The sequence below is a fragment of the Gadus macrocephalus genome, chromosome 16, assembly GCF_031168955.1.
Source record: "Gadus macrocephalus chromosome 16, ASM3116895v1".
Lineage (NCBI taxonomy): Eukaryota > Metazoa > Chordata > Actinopteri > Gadiformes > Gadidae > Gadus > Gadus macrocephalus.
The window spans coordinates 27,943,502-27,958,651 of record NC_082397.1 but is presented as its reverse complement, the minus strand read 5'-3'; the positions used below and the strand labels follow the sequence as shown (position 1 = coordinate 27,958,651).

Here is a 15,150-nt window from a genome sequence, read left to right as displayed (position 1 = left end):
CCCCCAATTCCTTCTCAACCATGGCTCAGATAACCCCCACAACAGTCTCGTTGTGGAAATACAAGACACGTCAAAGAACCGACAAGAAACACTTGCGTTACAGTGTGTGTATTCACATTGATGTGGACGTTGAAGAACCAGGAACGTCGGAGAACCCAACGCGGTCGTTTGAGATTCATAATATCGGCTCACACAGCTTTTTGCCGTGATAATATATATTATATGATATAGATATCTGTGTAGGCTATATGATAATATTTAGATATAGAGCTCCAGGACTCCCGTGTGTTCTAGAATATTTACAGAACACGGCTAAAGGCTGTGTGCGGCTCGCCATTGCGATACATCCACTGTAAACAGAGCGGATGGTGGCTGCAAGCTGCTCAGGGCCACACCCCCACCCTCCTCCTTGACACGCCCACCGAAACAGCGCATTTGGGGGAAGCTCAATGTGCGACTGGCTCGGAGTGGCTGTAACTCTGCACCACGGCTGAATTTAGGGAACGTCTTTGAATACTGTGTTAGTTGCCCACTAATACCTATATTAAAGAATACATGAAATAGCATGTCATGGGACCTTTAAAGCATATATAAACAGAGACATACATGGAGAACATGACAGCACCTTTTAGATAAATAAATTCCATTCAAAATAAATATTGCATTTTACATTGATTTTACTCCAACTCCAGTTCCTGATGTTATGATCATTTTAGGATAGAAAGAATAGACATGACCTTGTAATCAGAGGTTAGAAGGTATGTTTTAAAAAAAGGTAGTATAAGTATATTCAAGCTAATCGAAAGTTATTGTTTTATTATAAAGGGAATCTGAACACAATTTCTGGACTTCTGTAATTATAGAAATGGAAAGAATAATGCAATATGTCATGCAAGCAACAAATTGCAGTTAATCACATTGAAAACACTTATGTATGAAATGTTTAAATTCTTCCTTTAGATATACTTTGATTTGATGTACAATTTTGGGCAGTAGGCTACTGTGTCTCAATTTCCATTTGATCTAGGCAAACTATTTTTTTTTAACATTTTTGATAACTTGTGAAATGCACTGATCTATACTTCAAGTTTTTCTTTTTAGGTTCATATTTAAGAAATTAGGTACTGTTTTAACATCCCCAAAAAGCTCCCCTTTCTTTCTTTACAAAATGAAATGAATTATTTGATAACCATAACTACTGTTTATACACTGAATAATTACAAAAACAAGTATTACCTAAATAATATTTATATACTCAGTTCACTCTTTATTTAAATGCACTGCAGATAAAATGAATAGTATGATGTAACATGATTTCTCGATTGATCATATGTATAATATTATTAAATTATACCATTGTATCAGAATTTGAGAAATTAACTGACAGTGTAATTTGTCATTTCCTACATAAACACATGCAACACGAGACTGGTCAAAGACGAGACTGTCATGCACAATGTTTTCTGAATCTTAATGTTAGACTGAGGGTATTTGAAAAATAAAATATTTGTAGGTTTTATTATGAAAAAAAATAGCTGTGTTCAAACTACATCCATCTGGTGACATTACAAACTACCTTTGTGTCATTATATTTATGAAATGCATTAAATTAATTTTATAAAAATTGTCCACTGAAGTGCTTTCAATACTTAACCACTTATTAACACGTGACATTGTGTCCTTTTAATTTTTTTTCCGCTATACTAAGGAGTATATATTACTTCCTCTCGTTCACTGCACTTCTTCAATTGGCAGTAGTTTATTGCACGCCTTCTGTGCGGGAATGATTGGAGACCATTGGTGGGCGCCTGTTTCCCCTCATGCCCGCTCCTCTAACTCCTGAGGGTGGTCCATCAATCTTGTTTTGTTGGATCCTTAAGACTTCTTTCCGGTTCTGAGCCCTGACTTCTTTGTTCTGGATCTCCTCCACCACCCGGGTGGGGAACCAGCCCCTCTCACTATCGTGGAGCCTCTCACCCATCATCCAGCCTAGGAGAGGACAAATATCGGTAACACTTTATAATAAGGTGCCATAATAAATAGCAAACTAGCCATTACCTGTTTGGCACAAGTTAATAGTTTTTTCATCAATAATTAAATTTTAGTTGTTTGCATAACTCTAACCCAACCCTAACACACGACCCTAACTCTAAGACATGGCCCTAACCCTAACACACGGCCCTAAACCTAACCATAACACATGGCCCTAACCCTAACACTGTGATCAGTGAAAAACAATTAACATGTGCCAAATATATATTTTAGTAACAATTAATGAATATTAGCAAAGGGTTAGGTAATGACTAATTTGCTATTTATTATGGCACCTTATTATAAGTTAAGCGTTACCCAAATATCTGATGAGGATCTTCAAAGAAAAGCTCATGAATAGGAGCATTGTTTTTACTATGCATTGCTAATACAAGATGGCTCAAAATCAGATTGCAGAGATTTTGTTAAATATATGGCAGCTATTAAAGCATATATGAACATATTAGCACATCATTCTGAAGGGTAACTTAATTAATAATGAATCTATATAGATCAAAGTAAGTGCAGTGTATCTGTACCTGTATGTTGTCAACAAATTGGCTGATCAAATTTCAATGTGTGGCTGAAATGTGATGTCTCAATATCACTCAAATCGACCTTGGGTGTAAAGATAATAATAACTTGAGACCTGAATTAGAGGCCAAAACATTTTGGTCGAGGTAGGAATCAAACAGGTATTGCACTCTCAGAAAGCGTCACCACAGATTGGCACTGCACATACCGTCATCTGTTCTCTCCAGGATGTTCAAGACGTCTGCCATCTCAACAGAGAGCTCGTCTGGCTCCTGAGCTGTGTAGGACTGAATACACTGGACCTGAGGAGAGTCTGGAATAGATAGCATACAGCTTAAGTCGCATGTTTTCAAGAATGGATCTTTTTATATGTATATATATATATTCATACATGTTCTTACTGAAGAATCCTTTCCTATCTCACCTGGTTGATGAGCACTTGTAGACGTAAAGCGTGTGCGCCGATGAGGGGTCAGAGCACATATCCACCGGTGCTTATCACTCCTATTGATTCCCCCAAAAAACAGTTAAGTTGTTTAAACCTGCTTCAATTTGCCACAGCAATTGATCCATTCACAATTAAAAGGAGAAACTATTAAATGTTGATATGGTTGATTTCACGAATCTTCCATCTGCGATTAATGAAGTACATATTATGCTATGATCATTATCCTGTCGTTAACGTGGCTACAGGCAAATTATGTTCTGACCAATGAATGCTCTTTGATCAGATCTCTTATTGCACTTACATGCTGGTGGTCTTCAGCATGTAGCTGACCTGCCGCTCTTCTTGGTTTTCCAGGAGCTTAAGATTAAATATGTTTGCCAGTTGCTGACCCTGGTCCTCCTGATCTTCGGTTCTCAACATTGCACGTGTGCAAGAGTCAAGAACCTGAAACTTATCGCCGCTGAAATGAAAAATACCATTTAAGAAGGATTTGAGGTTTCAACCCTAACGACAGATATGCTGTGTACAATGAAATAGAGGGAATTATAAAAAAATATAAAGGACCAATAGGAAAACCAACAAATTACCAGCTGATCTTTGAAGAATCTTAAAGATAACTTAGAGATTGTATACAATTTGTAATATAAAGATACACATTCACTGACTGAATACAAAAACAAGAATTATCAAACAATGTACATGATCAGAATAATAATCATAATCATAATAACTAGGACTGCAAGCAGTCATGAAAGGTATTCACAGTCCAAGCACTGCCTGGCCCGGCAACCGCCCTGTTTAAGCAGATCACGGGAGCAGTCAATGCTCCTAGACGCAACTATGCCTCTGAGGGTCATTGTTCTTTGGCACTGGGTCTTTTTAACGCCCGAAAACACACACACACACACAAACACAGATTCACACACACACACGCACGCACGCACGCACGCACGCGCGCACACCACACACACACACACACACACACACACACACACACACACACACACACACACACACACACACACACAGACACAAATTTTGCCATTATGGGTCCAAGTTGAAAAAGTGTTCAAATTAAGGCATGTCAATACAATTTTTATGGATCTGGACAGCAGTGCTGATCGACATTTTCCGAGAGCCGAGTTACCGGGATACCAATATGCATTAGAAATCGGCAAACTTTCACCATGTCATTCATCCTAGACAGAACTATTTATCTGATAGGGTTGTGAAAAGAATTCATAGTTACACTGTTACATAGTTACACAAACAATATATATAATAGCACTAACCTTGAGTTGCGTTTTGTAATAAGTAGCAGATTATTGAAAAGAAACAAATAGACGGGCTGATATAATTTCCGACTTCGAAGGGTTCGGGTGCTCTTAGGCCCAGACATTTGCTGCACCTCACCCTTCTTGAGCAGCCAGCGGGAATGAGAGATGATTGGTACAGACTGCCAAAGTGGAAAATTAGGACATGAAAGTTGACTTGGAAGAAATTTGTTTGTATATTCATGTTCTCTATGTGTCCATTTAGTATTTCTGAATCATAATTCTTAATTTCTTAATCATCATTTCATGACAGAGCTTTGATAAGGTCGGACTTATACCTTGCACTTAAACTCAAGCGTTTTCTCAATGCTGATAAGCTCCTCAGTGCGACTCATTTTCCTTACACCCTCATTACAGTCTTTCACAATCTGTGGTAAACAGAATCATTATCAGAACCTACTATTCGGAAAGTAAACGTATGATTATAACATAAAATGGCTGAGCAAAATGTATACAAATATGTATTTTGGGAGGCTATGTGTCGATGGAACAACCTAATTAATTGTTTATACGATCCAGAAGATACAACATCATGATTTAATGTGGACAGGTGTAACAAACCCTAGGGCGTATTTTAACTTAATGTTATATCTATCACATGATACGCAGGTAATTAGCATTCACAAACATATTACACTTTTCGAACCCAACCCAAGACCAATCGGTCACCTGCTCCAGCTCCTTGTGTGCCTTAATTGCATTTGCTTCCCTTTCAGTGTTTTCTTCTACTTTTTTAAGGATATTCTGTACCAAGAAAGAATGTAACAGAACAGAACCAGTCAATTTATGCATTAGAAGCCTTGTAATGGGCAAGAACAATTGCAACTGTTCAGATGTGCATGTAGGTATAGTATATAGAATCTAGATAATATTTGAAATAATACTTTAATATTTTCATATTTTCCTAACCCTAACCCCATAATAATAAATTGGTCAACCAAAAAGTAAAAATGGTACTAGCTTTTGGTAATAAGAAGATAAGATAGTACTTAATGGTAAATACAGCACCCTTGTTCAACATATTCAATCTATTTGATTACATATTAAACAATTCATGCATTTCTATTTCTAAGATTTATAGTCCTGGTTACAAATCAATCCTTTTAGTCAGTAGTATTGCTGCTTCCAAGCAGCGTTATAATGTTTGAACATGTTTGAACTTGATTGCATGTCTTTTCATTGAATTGGAAGTATCTCGAGAGTGCACTGACCTGAACAAGCAGTTTGAGCCTTACGATCCTCTGGAAGGGGAGAATGAGGAAGGAAGTGAAAGATAGTCCACGCAGACAGGGCAATTTCTCCAATGACGTAATGGCATCACGAAATGCCACATTTTCCTGTCTATACAATGCAAAGATATGCTTAGAAACAAATCTTTAAACATTAACAAAACAAAACTATTATTCGACAAACATTACATTTTTTAAGCCTAAAGGGAGCAGACACACTATTCCAACATCGCCCTATACGTAAAACCATCAGTATATTTTCCTATAACCATAGTATTATAGTGTCAGTATCAAGCAGTATGCAAGCCATTGTTTACATGTGAATCTGATGACAGCTGTAGCTGTATATGTTGATATGATATCATTCAAAGCAATAAGGAGTCAATGCAATGGAAACAACCACTATTCAAATCAATATGTGTATTTAGAGAATAAATTTATATAAAACAAAGCGATGCTGAATAGACGAGGTTCAGGTTTAACTGCAAACACAGATAGTTAAAAGGGTTAAGCTGACATACAGTAATAATGTCAAAGAGCCAAGAAAAACAATATACCAGTTCAAATTCAAAGAAAATATTTGGTTTCATAATAGTATAATAGGTTAGCACAATTATCTTGAAAATGGTGAGGAAAGCCCTTAACTTCATCCATTCTGGAATGGTTAGTGGTGAAACGCTTTCAAGAAACTACCCGTCTGAAGGGAACATTTTCCACATTTCATTATAGATTAAAGGTCGCTTCTCTGCCAAACCAATCAATGAAGCATGAAACTATCGGAACACAGATCAACATTTTATGAAAGCCATTAATAATACTCACAATATTCGTCTATATGTTTTTTCCTGGTACACCTGATTGACAACATAGGTGTTGAAAACGTGGAATTGCTCAGTAGCATGTTGGTGGACGATGTCACACACATCTGAGATCAAGATAGACTGCTCTATCCTGTTCTCTAGGTCTATGAGGAAGCTGGGATGTAAAGTGAAAAAGAGTGAAAATACTAAAGATATTCTTTCTCATTACCAATCCAATTATTTGATTAGTGTTTTTTTTAAGATATTTAAAATCATAGAAGACATTTATATTGATATTACTATTTTTACAATATAATTTTTTATCATCATTATGACAGAATATACTAAACAAGTTAGGGTTAGTCTTTTTGAACGCCTTACTCTCATCCTAAAGACTTACCTAATTGAAGATGGGATATAGTATCCCATCTGACCAAGTTATTAAGAAGAAAAAAAAATGTAGCTCTATTTTATTCAAATTACAGGTCAAATTGATCACTTGTGCCTGACCAACCTTTCACTGGCTTTCACCACTTCCTTGATATTGGAGAACAGGAAGTGCATATCTGAGTTGCTCAGGGTGTTGGATAAAACAGGATTATGTAGAAAGGCGGTCTCCAAGATCTCCAAACTTTTGTAGTAGGACGCTTCTGAGCTAACAAGCTCAAACATGGCCTAGATGAAATGACATTAATAAACAAAATACAAAAATTAAGATAAGGGAAGCTGTTTTGATGGCTGAAACCACAATAGCTAATCAGTTATTATTAAATTAAGATCAGCTCTAGTAACTACCTAATCACTGTAACCTTCCATTTGACATTATTGCTCTACAACTCACTTCCTGCATGACGATCTCCTTCTGTGAGAGTTCATTGAGCAGGCTACTATTCTGTACAATCTCCAGGTTTTGCCACAAGCTCATTGGGTTGATGCTGTTCCTCAGCTGTAGCTGCCCCACTGGTGGAGAACTCATGCTTGATGACAGCCCTCCGGATGCTTCTGCTTTGACAGTGAGTCCATCGCGTTGTCGGCGCAAGTCAATTTCCTGCTGCTTGGATGTGTCCCGGTACTCTTGGTATAGGAAGGCTAAGGTACAATGACACAGAGAGTTTTTTTTTTTAAAACATATGGGCAGGCTCAGCATCCATACGGCCTGAAAAACTGCTTTTGTACTGTGTAGAGTGCTACAGTATACATTAAAATCATGTGGGGTTGAATACAAAGATCCTTGGATATTAGTCTTGAGTGTTAGATAGGCACCAAAGATTAATGTCCAGGCATGTGTGTTTAAAAGACCCTGAGGAAAGCAAGTCAAAGGCCAGGTACAAATGTTTTCCTACTCATCCATCCGAGTCCTTGAAGAGGGAAGAAATTCTGTTGCATAACATCCCTCATAATATCCTGCATGTGGCCTCTGTGGGTGTATTGCTGGAATAAAATAAACTGCATGTTGCCATTGTGGGTGTTAGGGTTAGGGTGCCATAAATTACATAACAGATGATAGCGGTGTGCACATTTAGATGGTAAATATGTTTCAGTATTTACACTGGACACAGAGATCTCACACCCACTTTTTTTCACACACACATCCATTTTATTTTGTCTACGATTTTGAGGGATGTAACAAATGTTACAATTATCTATTACTTTATTTATATTACTTTATTACTTAATTTCTATTGCTGGCTTTTGAATCCTCACCAATGTTTTTGACGATGTTGAGGCTGTGGCCGGACTCTACTTTCGCCTGAGGGCTTCTTTCATTAATCACCATTCTAAGTAGAAATTACATAAATGCATGATTGCCATAATAGTATAGATGACGAGTCTACATTTCCTGTAATCCAACTAATGATCGCTACATAATTAATAACATTATTCAACTTTAAAATGTAGTGCTTTTTACATTTACATTGATATTATAACAACATTCGCTTCTGCTGAATTCAGACAAAAAAAGATATTTGTTTAATGGTCTTCAATACAAGCATGTATTCTAATCACTTGTTAATGTTTATGGATATATATTTCATTATAACTGCCTAACTTTTACTATATATCGTAAGAGAATTCATAGCTGTACAAATATGTTCTGGAGAGCCATTACAATGGACAACAATCACATTTCATCCTTACCCTGGATTAATGCCATCTCCCTCTGCTGTCTCAAAGCCAGGTTGCAGAAATCCTTTAGAGTCCCCATGGGTTTCTTGTACACTGCAGGCTGCAGCCGTATACTTTGAGAGTCCTTCCATTTCGTGCTTGTCTATGTTTTGTATTTTAGGTAAAGGCTGGTGAGCTATATTGCCTCTGTGCCCACCGTTTGAGGCATAGGCCACATCTCTCTGTGGTCCTCCTCCTCCTCCTCCTCCTCCATCCCCTTGTACAGGATTCCTGTCATGAGGGGAGCGCAGGCTTTTAGACTCTCTATTGCCAGGCAACGGTACAATGGAATGGCTGAGCCGCATAGAAGAAGGGAAGCTGAATAAGATGTCAAAAACCTGGCCAAGATCATGTTTCATATACAAATAAATGTGTCATAATTCCTCTTGAATAACAAGAATGACACTTAAGATGTACACTCAAAATCGATCCAGTCTTGAACCCTATGCTTACACCTTTAACCAAAGTGCTTGAGATTTAAATGTTGAATGTATAGGTTATGTAGCTGAATGGTGTTTTAGGAAAGCTTACCTCCTTGTAATAGGTGCCTGAGGTTTTCTTGGCTGCACATTTAAGGATTTAACTCTGCTCACCGCATCTGGTTCATAGACAGCCTTGATAGAGCCTGAGGCTGTAAGAAGAGAGGGAGAAAGAGAAAATAATATAATAAACACAATAGATAAGACATAGAGTGACGAGTCAATCTAACAGATCGTCATGATAATAATAATTCTTTAAGAGAAAAAAATAGTGTCTAATAGGAATTGTTAGCAAGAGGAATTCAATTGTCTCATTTGGTGACCAAAATAATACTATTGTGCAGGATGGTGTGGAGGGTGCAACCTACGTACATTGCCTGACCTATATCTGCTCAAATTACCTGATGTGAATTCACTGTAGTATTTCTGCAGTGGCTTTTAAGGCCAGACATGGCAGGTGAATAGGGTACAATTTTTAAAAACAAGGGATCACCATGAAACTTTACCAGTTGATTACATACATCATTATAAGAAAGAAATGTATTACAAGTTTTTGAATTTTGCATATTTAATTATGCTAATTAGGCTGAATCTCATTAAAGGCACCCAGTGCAACTTTCTAGGCTTAAAAATAAACATTCAATTTCTAGTCTTTTTTACACGTAGTAAGTTTCAATAACTCCATACCATTACATACCGACATTTAAGCAGCAAAGATGAGACGTCGTTGTGTGGTGAGAACTGATACAAAATCGATAACAACAACAATGCCGCCATTTTCTTTATTTTTTGTAACCTACAATAAATAAAGCAGGCTTCCAGTCAATGGAAAAATGGCTTCTCCCCACCGGCGATTGTTGTTGTTTACGATTTTCTATCAGTTCTCACCACAAAACGACGTCTCATCTTTGCTCCTTGAATGTCGATATGTAATGGTATGGAGTTATTGAAACTTACTACGTGTAAAAAAGACTAGAAATGGAATGTTTATTTTTCATTGAATGTTTACATAAAGTTGCACTGGGTGCCTTTAAATATGCACGTTTTTGCATATATTTCCGGTGCATGAATCTTTTTTTTACACGTAGTAAGTTTCAATAACTCCATACCATTACATATCGACATTCAAGGAGCAAAGATGAGACGTCGTTGTGTGGTGAGAACTGATAGAAAATCGTAAACAACAACAATCGCCGGTGGGGAGAAGCCATTTTTCCATTGACTGGAAGCCTGCTTTATTTATTGTAGGTTACAAAAAATAAAGAAAATGGCGGCATTGTTGTTGTTATCGATTTTGTATCAGTTCTCACCACACAACGACGTCTCATCTTTGCTGCTTAAATGTCGGTATGTAATGGTATGGAGTTATTGAAACTTACTACGTGTAAAAAAGACTAGAAATTGAATGTTTATTTTTAAGCCTCGAAAGTTGCACTGGGTGCCTTTAAACTGTGATAAAGCCAGGACCAAAATTCTTTTTTTATTTTGTTTACATATCAAATGACAAAAAATCCTCACATGGATTTTAGGATATCTGCTTTTATGACCTGGGAAATCAAAATATACTATCCATGGCCTTAAAAACCCTATTTTCGCCATGATTTCCAGGTAAAATGACCCATAAATCTGGCCAGGAACAATTTATAAATAAATCCATGTGTAGATGTCTTCATAACAATGCTATGTGTGAAACTGGGAAGTGCGGTGTACCTAGGTTCTACATAGGCTGAGAAATGTGCACCTAAAAATGGAAAAACACTCATTTTGAGAAAACGGCATTTAAAGATTCTTATGGCAAAAGCCAACCAAGCATGAGAGCATACCACGTGATACATTCGAACCAATCGTCCGGTCGGAAATCGAGTCCAGCCAATCAGATATCAGTTTTATGTTGTGCAGCAGATCGAGTGCTTTCCAATGATACCACGGAAACGGAACACATATGACAGAGACCGGCTGTAATTTGAAACGGTGCGTAATAAAGCAAACGTTTGGTGAATCTTCTGTAAAGTTCAGAGGCGCAAGTTGACAAACTATAATAAAACAAACACCTAAATGTTTCGTTTTGACATTTTTTTTTCTTTTGTGCGAAACATTACATGTTAATGGTGCAAAATAGCCCAAAATATCAAAATTGACCAGTGACTGAAAAATCGATGATTTTGCCTGCCGTGTCTCGCCTTAAAATAGTCTGCTAAATAGTAGTCAAAAATATTAGCCTAATATATTTCATTACCTGCTGCCGCATTAAGTTAATTAATGAGGCAGGCATTCCAATTAGTCATTGCTTCAATTGCTGCTCAATTAAGCATATTTAGTAATATAGCGCATATAACCAACATGGTCTCACAGGAATCCGTGAAATGACTACGGTCGGACGCTTAACTCGAAATCCGTGGCCTCATCACGGAAACACGCCGATATCCGTGTGTGAGCCACGGGATAACAGCGTCATTTCCTTGCATTGGAGCAAATTCCGTGGCCACATCACGGACAATTGAAGTGATTCCATCAGACCACCACGGATTTTGAGTTAACCCCCCCCTGTGGTCAAATGTGGCACACACACAGATTGAAACGGGAGCACACACACAGATTGAAACGGGAATCTGTGTGTGCGCCACAGAATATCATTGTCATTTACTGGCATTGGAGCAACTTCCGTGGACACAACAAGGACAATTTAAGTGTTTCAGTGAGACCACCCTGGGTTTTGAGTTAAGCCCCCGTGGTCGACTCGCTCGTTGAAACGGGGATCCGTGTGTGAGCCACGGAAGATCAGCGTCATTAACTTGCATTGGAGCAAATTCCGTGGCCACATCACGGAAATCGGCATGTTTCCGTGATGTGTCCACAGATTTCGAGTTATTTGTCCGTAGTCATTTCATGGATTCCTGTGAGACCAGGTTGCATATAACACAGCTTTGGGTTTATTCTTCATGAAGAAATGCAAATGATCTGGGTTTTTTTATAAGAAATTGTAGGCCTACAATTGTTTTGCATAACAAATAACTGCTGCTCATTATCATGAGTCACAACTCCCTCTCTTGCTCAACAGAGTTACAGAGCATGTTCACACCACACTGTGTCTGTCGAGACACACACACACACACACACACACACACACACACACACACACACACACACACACACACACACACACACACACACACACACACACACACACACACACACACACAAAACACAGTTTAGGGGAAGACTTAAAACTTCCTAGTTGGATATTTGCAGCTTTAATAGGAGAAGTTAAAGGTAGTACAGCACTTGAACATTCTCTTGGGTTTTAAATGTGAAACCTGTTCATCAAGTTAGATACACTTAAATTCACACAACACCAGCTGTCTGACAACCCTTTGTTTGCTTTACACCAAAACCTTCTATGGGCCAAAACAAAAGAGGCAAACACAATGCCTTGTCAATGCATGAAACAGCCAAATGACAGGATGATTAGCACCACCTACAAAGGTTGCAGAAGCTATGCATATGAAAAGATCTTATTTCCCCAGCAAGGGTGAACGTGAACGTCAGTGTGGAGGTGTGTTGGCAGCCAGCTGGATGACTACCAAACAGGTTTGATTTGGTGGAGTTTCAGTAAGCCTTCCCTATATGCTCCCAGGTGTACTTTTGCTGATTTTGTACACCAACGTATAACATAACGTTATGTTATGTTATAACATTACGTTATGTTATGTTATAACTTAACGTTATGTTATATTTTAGGAGTTGGATACAAGTAGCTACTGTTGACCAAAAATTTTACTTACTCTGAGAAGATTCCGATGAAGGCAAGCGCTTCTTCCTCATGGAGCGGTAAAAGCGTGAGTTTCTACGAAGGTTGTCCTTCTTGAAACCAGATGTATTGTCCTCATCATCCTCTTCTTCATCATGGGTTCTCTGTTCATTCACTGCTATGGGGATCGTGGGGATTTCCTGTGATGAATTTTTCCCCAACACTCCCCTGAGGAAGGCATTCATCGCAGCAGTATCAGACCACTGAGGCTGGTCCTTCTCAAGAAGGAAATAGTTCCGTTCAAATTCGAAAAAACGTTAAAGTTTAGAAATCAGCCACAATCAAGGAAAAAATCCATTGCTTTTGATAATAATTCCTGATAACAAGTCACCCGTTTGAAAGATAAACTATGATATAACACAAAAATGAAACACACAACAGCAGCCGTCTAGGGAAGCTGTTTGCCCACCTCTCTCACTCTTTCTTATCACCATTCCGATGTTGACACACTCACTAAGGAGTGTTAGTTAACCTTTGGAAGTACTCTTCCTACCTGCCTTTCCCTAAACTGCAATTACATTCATGACACTTGCATTCTGCTTTTTGTCCCACCCTTAATTTTGCCACTCCCTTCATTCAGTTCCCACCCACTTAACACACACTCATGCACGCACATTCCCACACACACACGCGCACACACACGGTCTCTATTTGGGACTGAATTACATTCCTGAGCTGAGCCTGGATTTACATGCCAGCCTACTTTTTTTTCTTGCATCAAAGCTTGCATTGGGTGTTACTGATGACAGAAGTTAGTCCTATTTATTTGACAATGTTTCTTTAATTTACTCAGAATGTTTGTGTTGGCTAGTCCCGAACCTGAACACACATAACATTTTGATACATTTTAGTTAACAGTGCCAGGGGGGATCTAAAGTTGTAAACAGCAAATTCAGAGAATGTTTGAGAATAATTATCCCAAATATTTGATAAAAATAAAATATCAACCACTATCGGCCATAGTTTTCAGTAGTGTTTCCAAAGGGATTTTGAATGGTAGTTGGAAAGCCCTTCCACGGCCTTTTCCTTCCGTTCCGTCCTCTTAAGCCGAATCAGATGATAGCCAGCACAATACACCACCCAAAGCTACCTGTCAAGACATAGGGCTATGTGTTTGCCTATTTCAGGGCATAGCCACAGCATGACCTTACTACAATCTTTACTGTTTCATTGCATCATTAAGTTGTCCTTGAAGGTGTATGTTGTATGATGTGTATGTTGATTCAGTATTGCGTCCTTATGAAGCTTGACTAAGCGTCAAATATTGTCTCTTCCCCGGCGTCATGCTCCAGACCCAAGAAGCTTCACCTGCGGAAGTTTTGCAGTGTGCCACTTTTTATTCTCCCTGTTCTTAATCCTTTATTCATGCACATGAATAATTATTGATGTGAGAGTGTGTGTGTGTGTGTGTGTGTGTGTGTGTGTGTGTGTGTGTGTGTGTGTGTGTGTGTGTGTGTGTGTGTGTGTGTGTGTGTGTGTCAGCCAGAGACTCCAACCACAACATTCCCAGTGTGATCTACTGCTGGAACACGAACTCTAAGGTAAGGTCTGCTTATGTAGTAATGTGTATAAAAGAAATCGATTTGGTCTTAAATTATCTTAACTGTGATTAAGGGCTATACAAACACAATTTATTGATTAACTTTCATCTTTAACAGTCATCCAACTTTTAGTCGCTGTTATAATTTAAGGTTGTGTTGGTTGTGTTGCATCCGTGGCATACTGGTGAAGGAGTTGGACTGGTAACCAGAGGGTGGCCAGTTCGAATCCCGAACCTCCACGGATGAGGTGCCCTTGATGAGGTGACCTGAAACCCCCACTTGCTCCCCGGGCGCTGCTCCGCGGCAGCCCACTGCTCCGGTAGTGCCGGTGTGCCCCCATGTGTGTAACTGCATGTGTGTACCTGTGTGTGCACCTGTATTTGTGTACCCCACGTGTGTGGACCTCCGTGTGTGTATGTGTTCACCGGCTACCCGGATGGGTCAAAAGCAGCGAAAGAATTTCCCCCCTAAAAAGGGATGAATAAACGACTTATCTACAGTCACTTAAAAAAAGTGTTGCAGGGTTTATTTTCTTGTTGGTAATAAAGATTTAAAATGTTATTTATTGTATTTAATGTTGTTAGGTATCACAAAACGGAATGTAATACGAAAAAGTAGGTACTATTTTAGCTATAGTTTGCTATTGATTCTCATTTCCCCAAGAATGCACTGCATGACGTCAGGTTGGGGAGACACGGACCAAAGCCGCATTGAGACCCTTGAGAGTTTGCCTGGCTCCGCCCGCCTAAGTACTTCCGCTCAATTTGAATTTCCCTTCTG

The 15,150-nt window shown here is 38.6% G+C and overlaps 1 protein-coding gene across 4 annotated transcripts; it reads right to left on the bottom strand.

Moving 5' to 3' along the window:
* Positions 1–744: 744 nt before the first annotated feature.
* On the bottom strand, positions 745–13,419 carry ngef (neuronal guanine nucleotide exchange factor). 4 transcript variants are annotated; one of them, XM_060074993.1, is made up of 15 exons: positions 12,804–13,418; positions 9,074–9,173; positions 8,516–8,773; positions 8,081–8,154; positions 7,218–7,465; positions 6,891–7,051; positions 6,399–6,551; positions 5,559–5,688; positions 5,017–5,091; positions 4,626–4,715; positions 4,306–4,469; positions 3,315–3,473; positions 2,990–3,069; positions 2,774–2,878; positions 745–1,989 (listed from the first exon to the last, which is right to left on the bottom strand). In XM_060074993.1, exons 1-15 carry the CDS (start codon positions 13,012–13,014, stop codon positions 1,760–1,762), a joined length of 2,238 nt encoding a protein of 745 aa, XP_059930976.1. In that variant the 5' UTR covers positions 13,015–13,418; the 3' UTR covers positions 745–1,759. The 4 variants fall into 4 exon arrangements, with proteins under 4 accessions (XP_059930976.1, XP_059930977.1, XP_059930978.1 ...); XM_060074994.1 differs by lacking the exon at positions 5,017–5,091 and having other exon boundaries at positions 12,804–13,419; XM_060074995.1 differs by lacking the exons at positions 9,074–9,173; positions 12,804–13,418 and adding an exon at positions 7,720–7,807 and having other exon boundaries at positions 790–1,989; positions 8,516–8,583.
* Positions 13,420–15,150: the final 1,731 nt, after the last annotated feature.